The sequence below is a fragment of the Corapipo altera genome, unplaced genomic scaffold (genome assembly GCF_003945725.1).
Source record: "Corapipo altera isolate COAL_440 unplaced genomic scaffold, ASM394572v1 201, whole genome shotgun sequence".
Lineage (NCBI taxonomy): Eukaryota > Metazoa > Chordata > Aves > Passeriformes > Pipridae > Corapipo > Corapipo altera.
This window is the reverse complement of record NW_020884940.1, coordinates 3,361,528-3,384,113: the sequence shown is the minus strand read 5'-3', so window position 1 is coordinate 3,384,113 and position 22,586 is coordinate 3,361,528. Positions and strand designations below refer to the sequence as shown.

Sequence of the window (22,586 nt, the reverse complement as noted above, 5' to 3'; positions counted from 1 at the left end):
GTTGAGCCCATGGCCATCCACAGGCCAGGATGGGGATGGAGTGGCTCCCACAGCCTCAGTGTCCTCCTGGGGGGATCCCAGCTGCCCCAAATCACCAGGTGTGGGAAGTGACCTCCAGCCTGGGAGACACGGCACAGCAAGGTGCCCCGAGCTCCCTTCCAGCCTCTTCTCCTAAAATCTACCAAAGAGCAGCAGCTTTGGAGCCTTCCCAGAGCCACAGGGTCCGACTCGAGGGGGCTCAGACAGCACAAAGCTGTTCTGACCCTGCACTTCTGCCCCAGCACAGACCCTCAGTGCAGAAGCCCAGATGGTGCCTGTGTGAGCCCTGCCCACGGCGCCCCGTCCTCCTCTGGTAGTCCAGGATTTCCTCGGGGGGCATCAGGAGAGGACTAGACACAAACCATACTAATTGGATAGTCCTGCAGCCCTACAAAGCTGCCAGCAGCTGCTCAGAACCTCTTGTGAACCACAAAAAATAGTTTCATCTAAGGAGCAGGCGTGGATTAAACGCCACAAACGCCCTTTTCTTCCCCCTGTGCAAAGTGCATTTTTCCCCCACACCGCGGTCCCACAACAAAACCCAGCCCGGCAGATCAAACCAGGAAATTTAGCAAACTTTGAGCACGAACAATAGCAGGAGGATTTTCCAGACCTTCAAGCTTGTTTGGCAAGTCCCAGATTATGTAAAGCGCCGCTCTGCCATTGTCGGGGAAGCCGTGCCCGCTGCCGGAGCCAGCTGGCACCTCGCTGCCCGCCCGGCACTGCCTGTACCCAGCAAAGGCAGCGGGGCTTGTGCAACACCACAAACTCCTTCCGAGGCACCTTCCACTGCAGCAGCCACTGCCTTTCGTTTTACGCCTAATTGTTACGTGATTATTCATCTTCCCAGGGTCCAGGTTTGTTTTCCAGCCCATCCTGCTCAGGCATTTGGTGCCCTGGACAAAGAGTCTCCTTTGTGTCTACAGGGCGGTTTTACCGCGGCTGTGCCCAGCGGTGAGGGATCCCTTCCATGGCTTAACTAATCCTTGGCTTTTCTGCCAGTTGGGCCATGCCGGAGGGCTGAAGCGCTTATCGCTGCGCACACATCCTCCGGGAAAACAATACGGAAGGCTGAACTCATTCCACATTCAGCGCCCAGCTGGAAAAACCCCGTCGGCACCCCTGAGGCAGGCGGGATGGGAGCCGGCATCCCTGGTACCCGGCTCCACGCACGATCCATGTCCCCTGGCAATGGCCTCGCACATGGTCCTGCTGTATTTACCTAATTAAGACTTAATGAAGTGGGGAGATCTATTGTGGGCCTGGCAGGGGGAGCAGATGTGCCCCCTGAACCCGGGGAAAGCGCACTGCTGTCTCCAGGGTGAATCAGCAGGAAAAGCTCGGGCTGGGATGCTCAGCCCTGCGAATTCTAAACCCCGCTGCTCTCTCAGAGCAGGGACGGAAAATGCTCTGGTCATCAGCAGCCTCTAGTGGGGAGAGGTGGGCAGCGGGGGCGGCCGCTTCGGCCGGACCCCAGAGCCACAGTCAACCCACCCTGGCTGCCCCCACCACACCCTGGCTGTCCCCACCAGCTCAGAAGGGGATAGCATGGGACAGCCCCGACGCTCTGAAGGACCACAGCCCCGGTGGAATGTCCAGGGCGTGACACTGCTCGTCCCCCCCGCACCGGGTGCTGGTCCCGGGCTAAGCAGGGAGAACCGGTTACAGCCCCTCCCCGTGAATCCCAACTCAGAGACTCGCACAAATCACTGAATAAAAGGGACAAGGGACACATCCCCCTCCTTCCCAGGTAGCTCACTGACAGAGGTCTCCGGGCTGATGGTGAGCTCCCCTCCCCAAATCACACCTCAGCTCCCACACCTTCATCCAGCGTGGCCAAGAGCCAATTATCACCCCAAACTTCCAGCCACCTCGAGCCTCTTCCTGCAGCTAAAACACCGCTCAGCAGAGAAAGGACTATTCCTGCCCCCCCAGGGCAGGGACCACCTGCAGCCTGCCCTGCCCTCCGGGAGGTGTCTGGGGAGGGAGCTCAGGAAAAGCTGTCATATATTAAATCGTGACATAACCTCAGAGTGCCCCGCTCGGGGAAGAGCTGATGTTTTGCCTTTCTTCCAAGCGATCCTCACCCTCTGCTGGCTCCGAAAGGCCCGTGCCCGCCCGGGGGGACGCGCGGTGCGGAGCGATGCGGCTGCAGGCAATTCCAGCAGCTGCCAGGCTGCGCGCCGGGAACAGGGAACCTCATTCCAGCAGCACCGCCGCGGATGAGAAGGCACTTTCTCTCCTCAGCAGGTTCCAAACCCTCTCGGGAAGGCCTGAAGTTTCTCTTAAGGGCGAGGGAAAGCCAAGTGAAGGGACGGGGGAGCCCCGCGCCCGCAGCACGGGCTGAGCACCACCCTGGGAAGCGGTTTGGTGCACGGATCAACTTTTGGCTGCCGCTGACTCGCCGTTACCATCCCCACGGGCAGAAGCGGCGTGTGCCTCACTGCGGGAGAGAAGCTGAGGGGCTGCCAGCGCCAAGAGCTGGGGGAGATTCACATCCACACGGGCCCCGCAGCTGGGGGGATGCAAACCGCTTCACGAGTTTCGGCTGCCTCCTCTCAGGGACAGACACGGGGCAGCTGCATCACCACGGGCACAGTGGGCATGAGCAGGGCAGTGGCATTAAGAAGGATTAAGCCAAACAGGGAACTTGGGTCCCGTGTCACCCCAACTCTGGTGCAGGCGCCGGTTACTCTCGCGGTCTGACCGGGTTACTCCGGCACGAAGAGGACGCGGAGGGGAGTGACCCCGGCCCTCCCAGAGCCACATCCCTGCCAGCCTTAGAGCCTTGGGAAGGGAGGAGCAGGGAGACGGGGAAGTTCTGAGGTGCACCTCGTAAGAACCCAACTTGCTCCCGCGCCCCAGGGCGGCTTCTCTCCCATGAGGAGCAGAGATTCCCCGCACCGTCCGCCTTCCCCATCCCGGCCGTTCGCTCCGGCTCGGCCGGGCCGGTGACAGAGCACGTGTGAGGTGCGACAGTGCCCGGGGCCGACGGTGCTCCCCGAACCTTGTGTCGCCGACGTGAGCTCGGCTCAGCCCCACATTCCCACCGCGGCCGCCCCGCTCGCACAAACCGCGGAGCAGACGCTGGTTTTCCCCGAGCGGGAGCCTCGGCGTAAATCAATCCCCGGGCGAGGAGGCGGCTGCCGGCAGCGCCGAGCCAAGGCACACCCCTCCATTGCAACACAGCCCTAAAGATAGCCCTAAAGATTGTCGCTGTCCCCCGGCCACCCCGCCGGCCGCTTGGACCCCGCCGGGCACCGGGGAAGGCAAACGCCACCGGCACAGCACATGGCAGCGACCTGCCATCGGGTTCAAACCAGGTTTACACCAGCCCCTCGTCCCACCCACCAACCATAGCTGCCAGGAGGGAGAAATTCGGGAAGGGAAAGAGGGATTGCAGGAACCGCCGGGGACGCCGCACACGCCTCTGGGTTGTAACATCAGCGCAAAATGTCCCCGTCGAGGAGGGGACGTGGCGACATCACCCTCCCCCCCATCCCCCCGCACCCGGACCGCACAGGAGTCGATGGGAAGATTTTAGCACTGCCCGGGTGAGCCAGGACAGGGACCGACGGCAGGAGAAGCCCCCGGGACAGGGATGGACAGCAGGAGCAGGGCCCTGGCACCCCCACGTCGGCTTTGGGAACCGTCTCGGTGGGCACAGACGGGTCTGGGGGAGAGGGGACAGAGCTCTCTCGAAGCTCAGGTGGAGCTGCTGCACCCCGGGCACAGTCCCAGCAGCACCAAACCAGGACCAAGAGCTGGACCCGGGTGCCAGAGCAGGAGCTGCCACCTCCCAGGGCGGGACATGGGGGGGGCGGGGGGCACCTCACTCCCCAGGTCTGCACCCACCTGTCCCCCCCACTGCTCCGGTGGGAACAACACCACGGGGGGAAACCCCCTGGTCCTGGGGTTGGCACCCACTGTGGGACAGGGCCCCAGTTGCCTCCTGAGCGTGAGCCCACTGTGGGCCCCGCTGCTGCCCCCCCCAGCTCTGCCACCCCACATCCTCCCCATCAGCCCCACTCAGAGTCCCTGGGACAGCCCCAGTGCACCCCATTCCCCCCACACCCAGCCTGACCCCATTGGGGACCCCCCTACCCCACTTCCCTCCTGCCCCGTACGTTTCCTGACAGCACTGCAGGTGCCTCCGCGGCCTCCCCCAGCCCCTGGACACGCCTAATTTCCCCACAACCCCCCCGCCCCACACCTCACTCACTGCGGGTCCCCCACACCCAGCCTGACCCCCCCCAAAACTCTGAGCACCCTAAAGCACCTCATACCCAGCTTGACCTCTACGGGTGCCCCTGGCTGCCCCAGCCCCAGGTCACCACCCCACACCCAGCCTGACCCCACTGCGGACCCCCCACCCCACAGCACCTTGTGTCCCGCTGCAAGCCCCCAACCCCACAACCAGCCCCCCTATGTGCCCCAAGACCACCCCAAGTCCTCCTATGACGCCGCACCCCACGACCAGACTGACGTACCACGGGCTCCTCCAGGGACCCCCAAATCCCCCGTAACCAGCCTGACCCCTGTACCCCCCTCCCAGAGCTCCCCAGGACCCCCACACCCCCCGCACCCCAAAACTTGCTTGACCCCTACAGCCCCCCCAGACCCGCCTATATCCCTCCAGCACCCCACAACCGTCCTGATCCCCCCCAGGGACCCCCAAATCCCCCCATGTCCCCCCGTCCCCTCCCCACTCACCGGGGCCGCTCCGCGCTGCCTCCACCTGCACCGCCGGCCCCGCCCCCTCTGACGTCACCGCGCCGGCCCCGCCCCACCGCGCGGGCGGCCTCGCCCATTGGCTGCCGTCGCCGCCCGTCAAGCGCGCGCCGGGGAGGGGCGTGGCCGCCCGCGCGCCGCTGCAGTAGGCGGGGCCCGCAGGTGAAGGGGCGTGGCCAGGGATCCCCCCCTCCCAGCGCCCCCCGTGACGTCACCGGCCCATATAAGGAGAAGGAGCCCCCGCGGGGATCCCCACGGGCCGCGGGGGGACCCCGGGCTGGGCCGGGAGAGCCCCAATAGCCCCCCCCAAATAAAAAAAAAGGATCGATGCCTTGGGGGATTTTTTTTTTTTTGCTCGTTTTCACCCACTTTCTTAACTTTTCTCAGGGAAACCCCTTCCCCGCGGGGGCCGGGCCAGCAGGGGGTTCCCCGTCCTGCGCCCACCCCGAGCGGCTGCGGCGTGGCCGGCGCTGATAAAGGGCTTCGGGGTCCCTGAGGTGCCCCAAACCCAGCCCCATCCCCGGGGCCACACCCGGGCTATCGGGGCCGCGCAGGCGGCGACTGCGGAGATAAAGGGGGACAGCGGCTCCTGCGGGACCAGGACAGCCATGGAGGGGGCGGCGGGTTAGAATGCGGTCCCGGTCCCGGCCCGCTCTGCTGTCCTGGCCCTGCGGTGGCACTGCATGCCGGGGTTGGGCTGGAGCGGGTGGGTGCTGCCCCAGGGTCACCCCCAGTCCCCCCAGGGCCAGCCAAGGCCCTGCGCCCCATCGCACCTTGCCCCAGGTCAGAGTGTCCCCCTGGGGACGGTCCCTGGTGCCACCTAATGGCCACCGCCCTGGGGACACCGGCAGCGACTGTCGCCGTGTGTCCGTCACCGCGTGTCCCCCCCTCTGCCTCCACAAGGGCCTTGCCAGCCCCCAGAGAGCCACGGGATGGATCCTGCCCCGGGCTCGGAGCCTCAAAAACCCGCAGCTCAAGTGCAATGAGGGCTCGTCCCCCCATCCCCTGCCCCTCCCTGGGAGCCCTAAGCCTTCCCCGGGGAGGAGGAAGATTTGGGGGGAGGAAGAGCCTCTCACCCCCGCCCCGGTGGGAGGGGAGGGAGCCCCTGGCTAATGTGATGAGAGGGGGATGAATCCATAAGCTGTTAAGCCGCTGCAAAGCCCCTCGCGTTCTGGCCCCGCTATCGCCGACTTCTGCTCACATCTGCTCCCGGGGTTATTTTTAATCGGGTATTAAGGACTTCTGGGTCCTTCAGCAGGCAGAGCAGGGGCTCTGCTTGTCCCCCCCCCCCAAGCAGGAGCTGTGATTTGCGGGGCCTCTGAAGCACCAACACCAGCCCCGCTGCTATTTGGGTGGGGGAAAAGGGACCTTCTGGGATCCCCATCCCCTCCACACCCAGCCATCAGCTCTGCAGAGGGTCCCAGCACTGGTCCCTGCAGGCTGGGAGCACTGGGGAAAGGCTGGAGGGGGAACCAGGCAGTAGCCTCACACGGGATATAAAAGATAAATATATAAACAAACAAATAAATGTATAAAATATATAAAAAATAAAGAGATATTTATTAGCGTTGAGTAAAGTGCAACCTCAGCGTGGTTGGAGGCTCAGCAGCTGAGGGAACGGCAGGAGAGAAGCTCAGAGAGAGGGAATGGCACGAGCAGGGCTGTGCCAATGGGATACAGGAACTGTACAAGGGCCTTAAAAACAGATAAACAACACCAGATAAATTATTTACAGTTCAAATCGATTCAGGAGGCTGAAGGCTCAGGACCTGCTGCAGACAGGGAGAGCAAGAAGAGGGAGTGGGATGGGACACAGGCCCTGAGCTGGTGTGTCAGGGGAGTTTGGGGGTTCGGGGCAGCAGTTGGGGGCAGCTGGGACTGTCCCCTGGCATCAGGCTCTGCTCTGGGGGGAGATGTAGTGGGGTGAAGCCTTGGGCCTGCTGCTTCTGCTGGAACAGGAATTCATTGGGATTTGCACACGGGATGTGATGAACAGGATCGGGCCCTGTGCCTGGATGTCTCTGCTAAAGATCAGCAGAGGTTTTCACACAAGAGCTCAGCAGTTCCATGGAGCTGTGGAGCTGCAGGGGCTGCACTGCTGCTGGACACACCACCAGCACCTTCCTGGGCTGGTGTCCTCTCCTGGAGCTATGGGCTGGCAGCAGGATGTCTTTAATGGCAGAGACTCTGTCAGGGCTGTGACAAGGTGGGAATCCTACTGGAGACCTCAGTGCCAATAGCTCTCTGTGTCACTGTCTAAGTAACTCCAGAGGGGATTTGCTCCATTTACAAATACAACATTTTTTCTTGCCAGTGCCTTAAACTCCCCAGGGAGGCCTGAGCTGAACAGTGCTCCTCCTACTCACAAACATCCATAGCTAAGACTCTGGAGCCAAAACACAGCTTCAGCCCCTCTGTGGATGTGTGAGCTGGTGGGGTCCAGCCTCTCTCCCACCCCAGAGCCATTTCTGAAGAGATCAGGAAGAAATTCCTCCCTGTGAGGGTGGGAAGGCCCTGGCACAGGCTGCCCAGAGAAGCTGTGGCTGCCCCTGGACCCCTGGAAGTGTCCAAGGCCAGGTTGGATGGGGCTTGGAGCAACCTGGGCTGGTGGAAGGTGTCCCTGCCCATGGCAGAGGGTTAGAACAAGATGAGCATTAAGGTCCCTCCCAACCCAAACCATTCTATGGTTCTGTGAAATGCTCATCAAGGCACTAAAAGCTGCCCAGAGCAGCACCCACAGGGGACAGGTTTTGGTCTGGCAGCCTGGCCCACGCCCAGTTCATGCTGGAGGAGCTCCTGGGATCTGAATCAGGAGCTGTACCCACTGTGCTCTGGGCTGGAGACAGGCTGGAGCCACGTGGCTTTGATCCACTCTCCCCTCTGGCCAGTGGGAACAGGGATCAAGTTTGCAGCTCGAGCCTGTGTCTGGTTCCTTCGCTGAGCTCTGCGGCACCGTGGGTGGGGGTCAGAGGGCTGGAGCAGCTGGGGCTGTTCCCCCCCAGCCCTCAGCTCACTGGGACCACTGGTGTGAACAGTGCTGCTCTGGAGAGCATAGCCCCTCACAGAGGGGCAGAGGCTGCATTGTCCTGCGACACAGTCACCAAAGCCCCTCAGATCCCTCCCGACACCTCGGATCCGGCCCGGGGAGGGCTATTGCCGCTCGCTCCTGACGTGGTCCCCGATCATCCGCCTGTGGTAGGTGGCCAGGAAGATGTCGTTGTCCCGGGGGCAGTCATAGTGGCAGGAGCACACCTTGATGAACATCATCTTCCTGTGGAAGGAGTCCCCCTCGGGGCAGTGGAACTCCACGTCTGCGGTGCTGGTCAGGTCGGGGGTGCAGCACCGCCCGTCCGAGCAGCTCCCGCAGAACCGCGGCCGGTACGAGCGGGTGCTGGTGCACCCCGAGAACTCAAAGTGGAGGCTCTGGCGTGGCCTTGGGGTCCTCACACACTTCTTCCCTTTCTGGGGAGAGAGTGGATGGATTAACACAGACAGGAAAGACGCACTGAGGCCTCTGCTCCATCCCTGTCACTGCACAATGGGGCACAGAGACAGCGGAACCACAGAGCAAAGTCCCTGAGCCAGCACCATTCCCAAGGCCTCCCCTGGCATTTGGGGAGCTGCATCCCTCTCTCCCCAAGCCCCTACCTTGGTTTTCTCCATGGGGAAGTCGCAGGGCCGGACCATGCAGAGCCGGGTCTCCTTCTCCAGGCGGCACTGGGGGTTGTCGTTGGTGACGCGGGTGGAGATGCCCATCCCGCAGCTCCGGGAGCACGCGCTCCACGCCGTGGTCTGCACCAGGCAGTTCTCCTGCAGGTTGTTCAGCTCAGGCTTCTGGGCTGGGTCCTCCCTGAACACTGAGCCGTGGGAAAGAGACACAAGGTGAGGCTCAGGGCTCGGGACAAAGCGTGGCAGCTCCACGGCTGCTCCCAATCTGGGCTAACGCTGCAAGAACAGCAGCAAAGGTCTGGCCCATCCCGTGAGCTGCTCGGCCTCTCAGCAGGGGGAGGGTGCAGGGAAGCATTTCCTGCCACAGCACAGCTCCAGCCAGCTCTGCTGTGACACCACAGGGTCTACACAACACCACTGAGCTCTTCCATCAACGACTCTGGTACCCACATGCCAGTGTACAAAACCACGACCAGTTCCAAACCAGTCAATGACCCAATGCACAGGTAGTTTGGATCCTCTCCTATTCCCCAGCAAACAGCTCTTGGCCCCATCCAGGAGCCCCAATCCACAGGTAGTTTGGATCCACCCTAATTCCCTAGCAAACAGGATCCTTATTCCCTGGCAAATAGGATCCTCTCCTATTCCCCAGCAAACAGCTCTTGGCCCCATCCATGAGCCCATATCCATAGGTAGTTTGGATCCACCCTTATTCCGTAGCAAACAGCTCCTGGCTCCATCCTATGTGCCCCAATTCAGAGGTACTTTGGATCCACTTCTCTTCCCCAGGAAACAGCTCCCAGCTCTGTCTCACATACCCCAATCCATAAGTAGTTTGGATCCATCTCTCTTCCCCAACAAACAGCTCCTGGCCCCACCCCACCCACCACAATTCCACAGGTAGCTTGGATCCCACGTACCCCAATCCACAGGTGGTCTGGATCCACTTCTCTTCGCCAGGAAACAGCTCCTGGCCCCATTCCCAGTGCCCCGGTCCACCGGTAGTTTGGATCCAACCCCTATTCCCCAGCCAACAACCCCTGTTCCCATCCCACCCGCCCCACTCACCCGCCATGGCCGTGCCCAGGTCGTTGTCGCTGCCCTCCTCACACACCCACTCCTCACAGCACTTGTTGTGGACCCTGACCCTGCGGGGGTGGGGGCAGTCGGGGGACGGCAGGCGCAGGTCGTCGGAGCAGAGCGGGATGCAGCCGACGGCGCCGTCCAGGCAGATGCACTGCAGTTTGCACGTGGGCTGGAAGCTCTCCCCGTTCAGGTAGATCTTGCCCAGCAGGTCACACGTTGCACCCTCATGAGCTGCGGGAGGAGGAGGAGGAAGAGCAGAGCTGAAGTTCTGCCTCAGGAGGACCTGGGGCTGCCGAGGAGGGACAGAGCCCACCCCACCCTGCTCTGCCATCTCGGTGCTGGACTGTGCAATATTTGCCTCTCTGGATTCAAGGCTGCTCCTGGCATCGATTTTTTGGAACCGCCAACCCTCCCAAAGCTCTCTAGAAAAATTTCTCCTCCATTTGGGTGAGTTACCAAGTGTGACACTGTCTTTGCAGCCCATTCCCCAGTCAGTGCCCAGTCAGTGGTGTCACATCCCTGACACGGCACATGAGCAGCAACTTTGCTCCTCAATACTCCTGGCAGACCAAAAGGCAACATTCTCCCAAGAGCAGCTGGTTCCCACATGGCTGATGGCACCTACAAAGGAAATGACACTTTGGGCTGGTGACCTTTCTGGCCCCTCTGTGATGCAAAAATCTCTTCTTCCTTCCAGCTCCAATTTTTTCTAGTTCTCTCTCTTCTGATCTCCGTGTCTCTCATCTCCAGCCCTCCTACCAGTCTTTCCCTCCCTCCTAATAAAACTTGGGCATAAAAGGAAACACAACAATATCTGACACAGAACAGCAAAACCTTCACTCTGCTCCCCAGCTCTCATATCTGGCTTAGCCAAAAACTTTCCCAGTGGAAGTTTTCCAGCAGAAATCTCTCAATCCTGATTGAGATCAGGAATGGTTTCAATAGGAATCAACTGAAGCATTTCATTTTGATATCAAAGATTTCCTTTGTGTTCAACCAAAATACTTGTGGGACAGTGTCCATAGGGGGAAGTGTTTTGCTCTGCTGATTATTTTAGGCACTATAAAAGATCAAGATGAAATATTTTGATAAAATGGAAGCAGAAAGTTTTGACACAGCCAAATGAGTATTCTAAATAAATAATGAAAAAAAAAATTGAGGGTTTTTTTAACTATATAGATATTTAGATGTATTTTTTATATTTTTTTTTCTATCAGCCTGAAATGAAATGTTGAAATCTCAGAGTTGTTCACGGGACAGAAATCCTGATTTTGGACAGTTCTCAGCAGCTGCTGCTTCCTGCAAAAAACCCATGCAAACCTCTATTGGGAAGTTACCAAAATGAAGGATTCTTGGCTGCTTGTGGAGGCTTCCCAGGAAACCTGCTCTATTTTGTCCTTAGTCCTGCTCACCCAGGGGACACTGTGTCAGACACAAAGTGGTTGGACTAAACAAGGAGTGAGAGCCTCTTTCCATCCCATCCCTTGAGGGGACACAAATCCTTCCGGACTGTTCCAAACCAGAGCTGGATCTTGACTTGCAACTCTTTTCAATGCCACTGGGATAAAAATACTCCTGTGCTCCAACTCAGAAGCTTCAAAGTCCTCACTTTTTCCACCAAAGTGGAAGCCATCCATCCACCCTCCCTCCACACAACCATTCAGACTTATTTTTAAACCCTCTCTCCCTGTTTTTCAGCCCGAGTGCTCTCCCGTCCCGCTGAACGGATCGTGCTGTTCCCTCTCCTCCCTCCCCACCCGAGGAATGGCAGCTCACTCCAGGGGTTGATTATGTTTTCCAAACTCAGTGCCCTTCATTACCCTCCCTGACCTCCCTTTCCCAATGACCTGATCCAATTAAGGCACCGAAAGGACAGCGCCCGCAGAGAGAGGTGGTTCTTTATTCCCTGGCAGTGCCGACCCCAAACACCAACTCCAGCCAAGGAGACTTTTGCCCTTTTCCACAGGGAGTATGTCAGGGCTCAAGGAGCCTCTCCAGCTCCTCTGCCAGGAGAGGAGCCCACCCAGGCCACTCTACCACCGGTAGGAACCCTACTCTAGGGTTACTACAGGATTGTCTCTACCTTTCTGATACTCCAAGGTCTCTGCAGGAAGAGAAGGATTCCTCTGCAATGTGTGGAATGCGATAACATTAAGCAAATACACAATAATTTTCTTTCTGAGGGTTCCCTTCCCATCTCTGCTGATATGGCCCTCGGGCTGGTCCCAGCTCAGATGCCTTTCCCGTGACACTGGAACACCTCAGCTCCTTTCTACTCCCAGAACATCTGTCTTTCTTGGACAAATGGAAGTCACATTGATCCTTCCCCTTCTCTGATTCACCACTCCACCTTCCTTCCCTGCCTCCCCCCTCTTCCAACAGATCCATGTGGACGCCACAAAAACATCACCCAAGGACCTTACGGCTCAAATCCTCAGTTCATTTCAGGGAGATATCCTGCTCTGGGTTCACTGGGAGTTTTGCCATGAAAAGCTTAATTTCTCACTTAAAAGCAGGGAGGATAGTTGTGTCAACAAGTCTGATTTCCTCCCCAGCACGAATTTGGGACTCTTACTCCAAAATGTTCGGATCAAACCTGTTATGTCACGGTGAACACAAAGCACCTTTATCAGAAGGATGTCCAGGCTTTGTGGGGAGACTTGAGAGGAAATCATTCCCGTGATTTCACTACCTTTCCTCCACAAACCCATCCCTCATTCCCAGTGGGAATGATGCAGCCTGCAGCTCACGCTTGCTGGGTGTTATCACACCTACGTTCACCTTATTGAACTTCAGTCCTCAGCTCTCAGGTGTCAATGCCTACAGAAAGTACCAGGAGCTCCCATGGCTCCTAAAGATCCCTAAAAACTGAGTGAGGGAAATGAAACAACTTATATAAACCTTTCAAAATAAAATAAAATAAAAAACAAAAACCAGCTTCTACAAGTTAGATTCGTTTGGACAAGGGCCTGAAGCTCCTGGCAGAGATGTGGCAGAGGAGTCTTGTTTTCAAGCAAACAGGAGATTGAGGAAATACTTGCTTTTTTTTTTTCCTCTTGACCAAAGTCTTTTTTGCCTGTTTTAAAAAGAACCACCAAATAAAAACATAAAATCAAAAATTTTTTTCTTTTCTGGCTGAAAAGAGGCAGGAGGAGAGAAAAGAGTTTCTTGCCTTTGTGTTTACCTGGCTCAGGAATTCTCATGTCCCACACAGACACAACGTAGTGAAGGAGCTGTTCAGCTCTTCCCACCCACACATTCCAGCCAGAAACACACTTTGGGAGCAGCCAAGTGCAGAACACCCATATCCAGTGCAAGGCAGGGGGATTTGGGGTGGGATTTTCCAGGAAAAAGTCCTTTCAGTAAGAGCCCAGGTTGCTGATATTCACCCACAGGGATAGAGGATGTGTCCTAAGGGTGTCCCAGGACACAGGAGGGATCCATAGCCCCACTCACACCTTTGGAGCTGAGGGAAGGAGCTGTGTGTGTGTCAGTGGATTTGTTGGCTCCCAGGGAATTCTGCTGGGTGTTCTGGGAGGTGCCACGGAAAACCACCCAAGAACAGAACATGCAGGTCTCACCTAAGCAGATCCCGCTGCCTCTGTGGGTTTTGGAGAAGTCGCAGTAGAGTCCCTTGTGGTGGTCACAGGGCCTGTGCAGGGAGCAGAGCTCTCCCAGCTGCCTGGCACACACCTTGCAGCAGCCACAGGCATCCAACACGTGGCTGGTGCCAGCAGGGCACTGTAGAGGCTGGGAGGGACACTGGCACGGGAAGGTGCAGGCCTGTGCTTCTCCCTGGAGGGCAAAAACCCACAGAGAGGATGAGTCCGGGCAGGGAAAGGGAAAACACGGCTCTGCCACAAGCACAGACACCCCAGAGAGAGAAGGGAGAGCCCAGGGACTCACAGGACTTTTCTCATCCCTCATTCCTCTGGAGCTCAAGGGGAAAAAGGATGCCTCTGGGAAGCAAAGCCAAAACAAACAGGACAAGCAGTAGCTCGGGGTCCCCTGCACAGCTCACCCTCTGCCTCCCTGGAAGCAATAAAGTGGTAATTATTAACAGCAAGCAATTCCAGCTCTTACACAGGACAAACATCAAAGCCTCTGCAGCAGCAGCAGAATCAGACCCAGCTGGAGCTGGAAAAGGACGTGCACAGGCACAGAACTTGCCCAAAGTCAGGCAGCGGGATTGGAGCAGTACTAAAAACTGACCCAAAGGCTCCCATTTTGTCCCCTGGATCTCACACTTCCTTTGTTATTCCCAGAGATGTGCCCTCTCCTCTCCCCTTTCCAAGGAACACAGCATAACCAGCCTTCCTTGGGACTTTGGGACTCCAGAGCTGCCCCCATTGGCAGCATTTCACTGGCCACCCCTTGAAACCCACCCGTGGATTTATACCCCTCCAGACACTAAACAGAGACCAGGCTATGGCTGAAGGGGGGTTTCCTGCTCTAAAAAACCCAGGATGTGTCCAACACCCCAATCACTGAGTCTGTGCCACCTTTGTCCTGCATCTGCCTGGAGCAGCTACAGCAGCTCAGCTCTGGATGTGCCTAAATTTGGGAGAGGTGACACCCTGAAGTCACACCTGAAGATCCTCTAAAATGTCCTCAGTGCCAGCTCCAGCCTGGTTTTCTGTTCCTACCCACTGGAGTCCTCCCTTGCCCTGCTCCATCACCACTCCAACCTGCTCAGGCACTGCTGGACATGGCTCAGCTCCCACCCGGGGCTGACACGACCTTTGCACGTGGATAATTCCACCAAAACATTCTGGGATCCTGTCCTGCTGTGATCTGGGTGGAGAGGGAAGCACCCAATTGGACAAACCCCTCACAGCTCCACTGGCAACCTGGGAGAGGGGCAGGGACAGAGGTCAGAGAATAAATCTTTCTTTTTTTACAGCTCTGTTTGGACTTGCCACATCCCACCCAGCCCTCCCTTGGGAAACAGCTTCCTTGGATATTGTGTTTGTCACTGACAACAGCAGGAAAACTTTTCCAGCTGTTTTGACTGTTGCTCTGACTTGATCTCATGTGGGGTAGGAAGGTGCCAACTGCTTTCTACGGCTGGAACACCCAGCACAGCCCAGGGCAGGACTGGGAGGGGGCTAAACCTTCCCTCAGAGTCATTATAGAATCATAGAATATGCTGAGCTGGAAGGGACCCACAAGAATCATCCAGTCCAACCCCTGGCCCTGCACAGACACCCCAACAATCCCACCCTGTCCCTCACAGCGTTGTCCAAACCCTCCTGGAGCTCTGGCAGCCTTGGGGCTGTGCCCACTGCCCTGGGGAGCCTGGGCAGTGCCCAACCAGCCTCTGGGGGAAGAACCTTTTGCTGAAATCCAATCCAAACCTCCTCAGACACAAATCTAGCCGTTCCCTAGGGTGCTCCCAAGGGCTGAGTCCTCCCAGAATCTCCCTGCTCAGCAGGAATCAGCCTAATTCTCCTGGATCCCTCCTAGCACAGAGTATTTTGGAGCCAAGCCCCTCCTGCTGCAGCCCAGCTGTTCCCAGCCGGCAGTGCTGGAGCAGCTCGCCAGGAGCTGGCACGTCACAGGGATCAATTCCCAACCACTGAAGTGCATTAAAAGAACTAAAAATACAGAAATCTTCCCTACTGTTTTTCGTGTAGGCAACTGCTGGAGCTGCCAAGGGATGTGTTATCCAGCCCCGGGTGAGTGGGTGGGGGGTACGTGAGCTCACACAAGAGGCAGAGCACTCCTGACACGGGATCTCTGTTGAGATGCAATCCATGCACTTCAGAAAAAATAATGGCAACAAGCATTTTCCAGTGCAGTGTCAGCCACAGGCCATAGAAAAAACACTCTCAAAATAGCTCTGCTGCTGAAATCCAAACCAAAACAACCTCTTGCGGGATGACAGAACACAGTGGAATTAAACTCATCCCTGGAAGTGTTCAAGGCCAGGTTGGACGGGGCTTGAAGCAACCTGGGATAGTGAAAGGTGTCCCTGCCCATGGCAGGGGGTTGGACAAGATGGTTTTTCAGTTCCCTTCCGGCCCAAACCGTTCCATGATTCTATGAGTTCTCTTCCTTGCTCTCATTAATCCTCGCTGGCTCTGGTGATTTCCTTGATAACTCACCCACACAAACCACCTCACCTGGTTTTACCTTCTGCTTTCAGAGCACAGCATCTGGATTCAGATCTCTGGCATGTCAGAGACCTGCTGGGTGACCCTGCACCCACCTCAACTGTGCCTCATTTCCCTCAGCTCAAACCCCCAGTTCATCCTGGTTTTCAGGGCTCTTTCCAACACTCCAAGACATTCCCACCAGTCAGCTCAGACGTGCCTCCCTCCATCACCCAGAGGGTGTGGGAGCTCCTGTTTGCTGGTTTTATCGCAGAGCAAAGTCAACCTGTGCTATTTATAACTCCTGCTGCTCTCCCAGGTCCAGGAGAGGAGGGAATGAGATGGAATTGGGTTTGGCTCACACCCCCCTGACATTGAGAACTGAAAAACTGCCTGACCAGGGGAACCTCTGGAGCTGGGAACAGCTGGGGCAAAGTCAATACTGAACCAACCTCCTGAGTCCTCTGTTACTCAGTTTTCCTTCAGATAGGCTAAACAGTGGATTGTATTGGATTTGCAAGGAGCACCTTCCACCTGCATTCTTTCCAAGGACTGCTTCTAGGAGTTGTTTCAACACAGTGTGGAAACTGCCCCAAGACTGCCCCAAAGAACTCCCCAGCCTGTCCCCAGGAACTGCCAGGACTGGAATCAGGGGCTTTGCTGCAGACCCAAATGTAACACAAAGCCCAGCATTTCCACATAAACTGCCACTGACCTGGGTCCAGAGGGATTCAACTCAGGGAACATTTCACTTTCTTCCCTCTGCAGAAGGGGCTGCCCCAAAACTCACTTTCACTGAGCAGGATCCTGATTTCAGGGTCACTACAGCCTTGCCCTTGTTGCTGCTGAGGTTGGCAGAGCACTTCTGTGAACTCTGAGAGCAGCAGAACACAACCAGTCTCAGGGATCAAGGCTGTGGAGTCAGGGAGGTTCTAAAGCCTGGAATATCAGCTCTCCCTGCTCCTGGCTTTGCTGGCAGCTCTTGCATCCATCACAAACACTGTGTGAGAAGCTGTGGGACTCCCAGGACTCCTGAGTGATGGCCAAGGCACTGTGGGAGTGCCAACACTTGGATAGAAGATTCCCCTGCCTCTGCTCCGTCATGTTCTCCACCTCTTACTCCCAGGTCCCATCCCAGCTGACAAGCCAGAACAAGCTCCCTCCCAACTGCCAGCACTAAACCCAGCTACCTGGGGGTAAGAAAGAGTGAGAACCTTCTTCCTGCTTCATATTCACATAAAACCTCTTCCTCACCTTAGGAGGGCACAAGTTGGGGGACATGAGATCTCACCAGGTCTGTGGCACCCTCGGGATTTCTCATTCCTGATCAAGGTTCATGGGAGCCCAGGGAACCAGCTCAGGGAGCCAAACCAAAGAGGACATTTAAAGTTTGTTTGGGCTCATCACTGCACTCGGAGGGCTGGGAAAGGAGAGTTCTGAACTGAGCCAGGGGTTAATGCTGCAAGGTAGAGGTGAGATAATAAACATCCAACTGGTTCTCCTTGTGCTCCAAGACCAGCAGTAGATAAAGCAGCCAAAACACAGCTATTCATCCTCCAAACACTGGACAGCTGTGGATAATCCCTGCTCTGCCTCTATCACAGGCTCTCAAGGCACCTTCCCGAGGCTGTTGCAGCACTTTTTACAACAACCTGTTAGGGGAGACAAGAACCAGTGATGCCATTCCCAGACAGTGGGGACACAGAGACCTGCCCAGGCTGAGCCTAAACCCAACTCCCAGAAATCCTGGAACTACTCTCACCTCTGAGCACCACCACAGGCAGATTCAGGAGTAAGAGCTCTCATTTCCTGCCTTGATCCACAAAAAATAAATAATTCACAGATTCATTTAGACTGGAAAAGACCTTTGTGGTCATTGAGTTCAACCTAATGCTCAGAGCTCAGAGGTAAAATTTTCATTTCTGAGGCAGGTTTAGGGAAAATGACACATCTCAGAGTGATGTTTGAGGGTCACAGCAGTGGGATTCACTGTTATTGTTTATATGACAAACATGAGGCTGCCAAAGCTGAGCTGGTGCTAGAACCAAGATGCCAACCTGAATGGCAGCAGTTACCCTCAGATCATATCCCAGGGCACATTCCTGGTAGGAGAGGGGCTGGCACACTCCAAGTGCTGCCAGGAGCATCCAACAGACCTCACCAACCAGGAGTTTATTGCCTCTCTCAGCACAACAAACCCTGCAAGTGCTTCTGTGAACCCGATTTCCTGATGTATCCAAAAGGCACTTCCAACAATTTAGAGCCATTAATGACTGCAGGGACCTTCCTGCCAGTCCTGGCACGGGAACAGCACACAAACATCCTAAGAGGAATCAGCTGCTCTGTCAAGCACTTGTGTTAACAGGAAAACAGGCACAAATCCTGCTCTGGAAACTCTGCAGTCTAATTTTCCCCTCAGGATCACTGGTTTGGGAAGCACATGGGTGGATTCAGTGGCAGCTGGGGAAGGATGGGGATGGTAAGGAACTGGGATATGAGACTGTTATTCCTTGCAGTGACATAAACTCAGTGACTGACTTTCCCTCTCTCTGTTCTCTTCTCCCCCTCGTAAACCAGGACTGGCCTTTGACTCCCAGGAAGGGGATGAAACAAAACCCATTCCCATGTGCCAGGAGCTCTGAGATCCGTGGATGACTGGCATTACACGGGGCAGCTCCAAGCCTGGTTTAATTACACAGCACGTTTGTGTCGCTCTGCTCCCAGCCCAGCTTCCCTGGGAAACTCGGGAGCAGGTGGGAAGGGTTTCCCAGCCCAAAGCCCTCTCATGCATCCAAGCAAGAAGCTGCAGAGCCCAGGCAGAGCTGTACGTACCCAGCCAGGGGCGAGGAGCAGCAGGAACAGGGTCCGGGTCGCTGTCCCCAAGTTTCCAGACATCCCGAGCACTGGGAAGGGATCCAGGCTGCCGACTGACTCCCACTCGTTCGGAGTTTCTCGTCTCTTTGGAGCAAGCTGCACATCAGCTTCTCCTTAAATATCCTCTGGAGGGGGCGGGCCCCGCGCTGAGCGACGGGCTGGAACCGAGCCCAGAGGGGTGCAACAAAAACTGCCCAAATTCCAGGGAACAGGAGCGGATTCCTGCGGCCCCCGCGGTTACGGGGCTGCCACTGCCGCCCGCAGCCTGGTTACCTGCCAGGCGGGTGAACCAAACCCCAGTAAGGGCAGGATTGCTGGGTTTTAATTTTTACCTCTTTCCAGCTCCCGGAGTAGGAATCCTGGCACAGCTTTGCTGCCAGAGCCCCCCTTTCCCTGCCTGCAGCCGCCCCTGTTTGGCTGCAGGAGCTGAGGGGTGAACAAGCAGAGCTTTGCGGTGCTCAGCGTTGGAGCGGGAGGGAGGGATGGGAAGTTTGGACCCGTCAGGTGTCACCTCTGTCCCTGCATCGCTTGTGCTTCCAGCTCCCAGAAATTAAAGTTTCATCACTGGAACTCCTGCTTGTAAAACTCCTGTGTGTTTTACAAGGCAACGAATAGCTCCAGGATGAAGAACTTTTGATTAAGGACGGCAGTTCCCTAAAGTGCTTTGTTTGTGCCTCGGGATTGATGCAGGATCTCACACATCTTTACTTTGGGGCAATATCCTTTCTATTTGCTGCTGAAATCCAGCACCAGGCTTCTGTACAGCCAGCACAACAGACCTTTGGAATATGAGAGAGTTGTTTGGTGTATTAAAGAGTCGTTTTGTTTATTCCCAAAGAGGAGGCGGAGCGCTGCCGTGGGAGGAGGAGGAGGAGGAGGAGGAGTGCAGCAGAGGGCACTCTTAGCCCTCGCTGGCCGGGGGTGGGACAGAGCAGCTCGGGTACTGGACAGAAGCCTCTGTGCTGCACATGGAGTGGCCTGAGAAAGATGGAGCTGTGCCTTAGTCTGGGAGCTTTCCCGGGGAGAAGTGGTGCAAGGTCTGGTACTTATTTGGGGCCAGGAGAAAGCAGGGGCTGGAGCTCAGGCACTGCCCCACAGAGCCCAGCACATCCCTGCTCAGTGCTGGGAAGCAGGGCAGAAAATGAGGGAGTGTAGTAGGTCATGAAATCATAGAATGACAGATCTCCTGAGCTGGAAGGGACCCACCAGGATCATCCACTCCAACTCCTGGCCCTGCACAGACACCCCAACAATCCCACCCTGTCTGTGAAAGCATTGTCCAAATGCTTCCTAAACTCAGACAGGCTTGGTACTGTGACCACTGGGGAGCCTGTTCCCAGTGCTCAGCCACCCTTTGGATGGAAAACCTTCTCCTGATATCCAGCTTAAACCTCCCCTGACTCAGCTTCGTGCCGTTAATTTAAATTGCTTTAACTCAATTTAAATTTTAATTCATGCCATCATTTACATTCAGCCTCCTTTCTGTCTGCCTCCAAGGGTAGGGCAGTTTAGCTGGGAATCAAGCCCTGAATTTCATCTGGGTCCTGTCAGGTCCCTGTGCAACAAGATCAGCCTCCACACTCCCCATGTGTCCAAACTGACAATTCCGACTCTTAACTAATTAGCACTTGGAAAGTCCCTTGGGATTCAGGGCTGGAGAGCATTAGTACAGTGCAAACCACCCCAGATGCACCTTCTTCTCCCCTTCTATAAGAGGGATTTCACAATCACTTCCGTAACAGCCACCTCTGCCCGTGTCCCAGCAGAGGATTATGTCTGCACACATTCATGTTCTGGAGGTGGCACAAACACCCAGTGCCCTCAGGCAGCTTGGAGCTCCGGGCATACATTCCTTCCCCTCTTGGAGGGCTTGGCACCCTAAACTATGTTGTCACCTAAAATTAGCTGCTCACATTTCCCAGGACATTCTCCCACTGCTCGTAAATAAGACAGGGATGAAGTGCTGCACACCTCCGTCCTCATCCTCTCACACTGCAGGAATATAAACCCCAGCTGAATCCTAAGCCCTCCTGGGCATCTGGAGATGACACATTTTTGGTTTTTTAGAAGGATCATCACTCTGTGTGATGTGTGGCTCAATCCATCCCTCCTTGTCCAAAAAAAAGACATTCCCCTTTCTCCAGTGATAGGACAAGGAGGAATGGCTTCAGCGGAAAGAGGGCAGGGTTAGATAGGATATTGGGAAGGAATTGTTCCCTGTGAGGGTGGGAAGGCCCTGGCACAGGTTGCCCAGAGAAGCTGTGGCTGCCCCTGGATCCCTGGAAGTGTCCAAGGCCAGGTTGGATGGAGCTTGGAGCCACCTGGGCTGGTGGAAGGTGTCCCTGCCCATGGCAGGGAGTGGAACTGGATGGGCTTTAAGTTCCCTTCACACCCAAACAATTCCATGATTCTATAAGAAGCAGCAGCTGCACTTTGAACCACGATCTTCCAAACTGTGCTTTAACACAAACCTGCTGTGTGACCTGGGATGAACTGTTCAATCACAGTCCTAAGGCTCACCCACCTGTCAGGAGTTTTGTTGGGAACATTCAGCACTAAGCTAGCATTTTGATGGCTGATTGGGTTTTCAACCTACAACAGAAGTAAAGAATAATTTGATTATAAAACATCCTTTCCAAGCTACTGATCATCATCCACCTGAATGCTTCCACCTTCCCAGAGCAGTAAAACACACTGAGTTCAGTCCCACTCATCCTTCAAGCCACCTTAGCTCTTGGAGTACAGGAGCAGTAGGATGTGAAGAGGAAGCATCAGCTGGAGATCCCTGGATTTTGGGAGCTCCCTACACCCAAGTTCCAAGATTTTCCTAGGGCACTGGGACGACCAAAACTACCCCTCATGTGAGGAGCTGTTCACCCCACTGGACACACCCAGAGGGAAAAGAACATGAAGTTGAGTACCTCAGAATGATCAAAGGCAGGAAACACCCAGGTCAGCACCGGTTTGTGTCTCCTCCTTTTGCCTGAGCTGCCTCAAGTGAAGGGATAAAGATGTCAACCCTGCTTAAAATCTCCCCCAAGCAAAGCATAGTGGGTGTTTAATTCACCTTGTTACGTTCTTCTGGGTTCACTCATCCTGCCCAACTGGCACGTTCCCTGGATTCACAGTAATTAAAATAGAAGACATTTAGATAATTGCTAAAAAATCATGTCAGGCCAAGGAATAAAATGAAGGCAAGCACACACACAGGTTTTTTTTGGCTCAGTGGGATTTCTCCCTGCCTGCAGAAGCCAAAACAAAAAGCTGGTACAAGCAGCATGGTACAGAGAATTGTGCTTTTCCAGTCCAGGAGATTGTCCTCACCCAATCTGCAGTGACTTCCAAGCTGTCCCCTGCCCCAGAGCTGCTCAGTCACCCCCAGGACATGCTGGTGGCCCTAAAATTCCTTCTGAGGGTTCCTCCCTGTGTATCAGCTGTGTCACCACGTCAGTGGCTGTCAACTGTCAGAGAAATGCAGCACCAGAGCTCAGCAAAGGCTCAGTTCTACACCCTGTCTAACTCCAGTCAGGGTGCAAAGGCTTCCCTGCTCTAGGGATGGAAAGGGCAGGAAAAATCACCCCTCCTCACTGCAGCACAGCCCTGGGATGAAATCCTGACTGCAGGGAAACACCCTCTGGCTCCAGCAGAGCTGGGATTCCCTCAGCATGCCAGATACCCAGCCCTGAGGCCACTCTGCTGTGCCCACAGGATGTCAGGGAGGGGACAAATTTTGTCCCTGGCTGCAGAGTTCACTTGTGAAATCCACAGTTATATTAGCTCTGGGAGGAACACCCTGCTGTATTTGAGGATTTATTGTGACATCGGAGTCTATCAAGGGATGTGACACTTGGGATGGGTGAGGTGGCTGCTGATGTCCTTGTAAAGGAAGTAAATATATAAAAACAGTCTTGGCATCACCAGTTTGGAAAGAGCCAGTGCTCAGACACAGAGCTGGCCAGGAAAAAGCAGACATTCTCCTCTAGGAAAAAAAAAATGCCCCCTTTGGAGCCTGGTCTTGGCAGGATGCAAAAATCCAGGTCTGCAGCAGCAGAGCATGCAGCCAAGGGCACCCAAGGAAAAGACACTGAACCC

At 55.8% G+C, this 22,586-nt stretch overlaps 1 protein-coding gene across 1 annotated transcript; it reads right to left on the bottom strand.

Annotated features, from left to right (window-relative positions):
• Window positions 1–7,368: 7,368 nt before the first annotated feature.
• Window positions 7,369–22,236, bottom strand: LOC113955631 (connective tissue growth factor-like). The gene is made up of 8 exons (XM_027661338.1): window positions 21,819–22,236; window positions 21,562–21,610; window positions 21,019–21,086; window positions 18,453–19,273; window positions 13,107–13,320; window positions 9,508–9,756; window positions 8,419–8,627; window positions 7,369–8,232 (listed from the first exon to the last, which is right to left on the bottom strand). Exons 4-8 carry the CDS (start codon window positions 18,513–18,515, stop codon window positions 7,921–7,923), a joined length of 1,047 nt encoding a protein of 348 aa, XP_027517139.1. The 5' UTR covers window positions 18,516–19,273; window positions 21,019–21,086; window positions 21,562–21,610; window positions 21,819–22,236; the 3' UTR covers window positions 7,369–7,920.
• Window positions 22,237–22,586: the final 350 nt, after the last annotated feature.

What these genes read in the sequence shown, in the direction of transcription:
- LOC113955631 (XM_027661338.1), bottom strand. Translation starts at nt 18,515, where the DNA reads ATGTCTGGAAACTTGGGGACAGCGACCCGGACCCTGTTCCTGCTGCTC. An exon ending in CCTGGGCACGGCCATGGCGG is followed by an intron (nt 8,628 to 9,507) that starts GTGAGTGGGGCG and finishes CCCACGGCTCAG; the next exon opens with TGTTCAGGGAGGACCCAGCC. An exon ending in TCCCCATGGAGAAAACCAAG is followed by an intron (nt 8,233 to 8,418) that starts GTAGGGGCTTGG and finishes CTCTCTCCCCAG; the next exon opens with AAAGGGAAGAAGTGTGTGAG.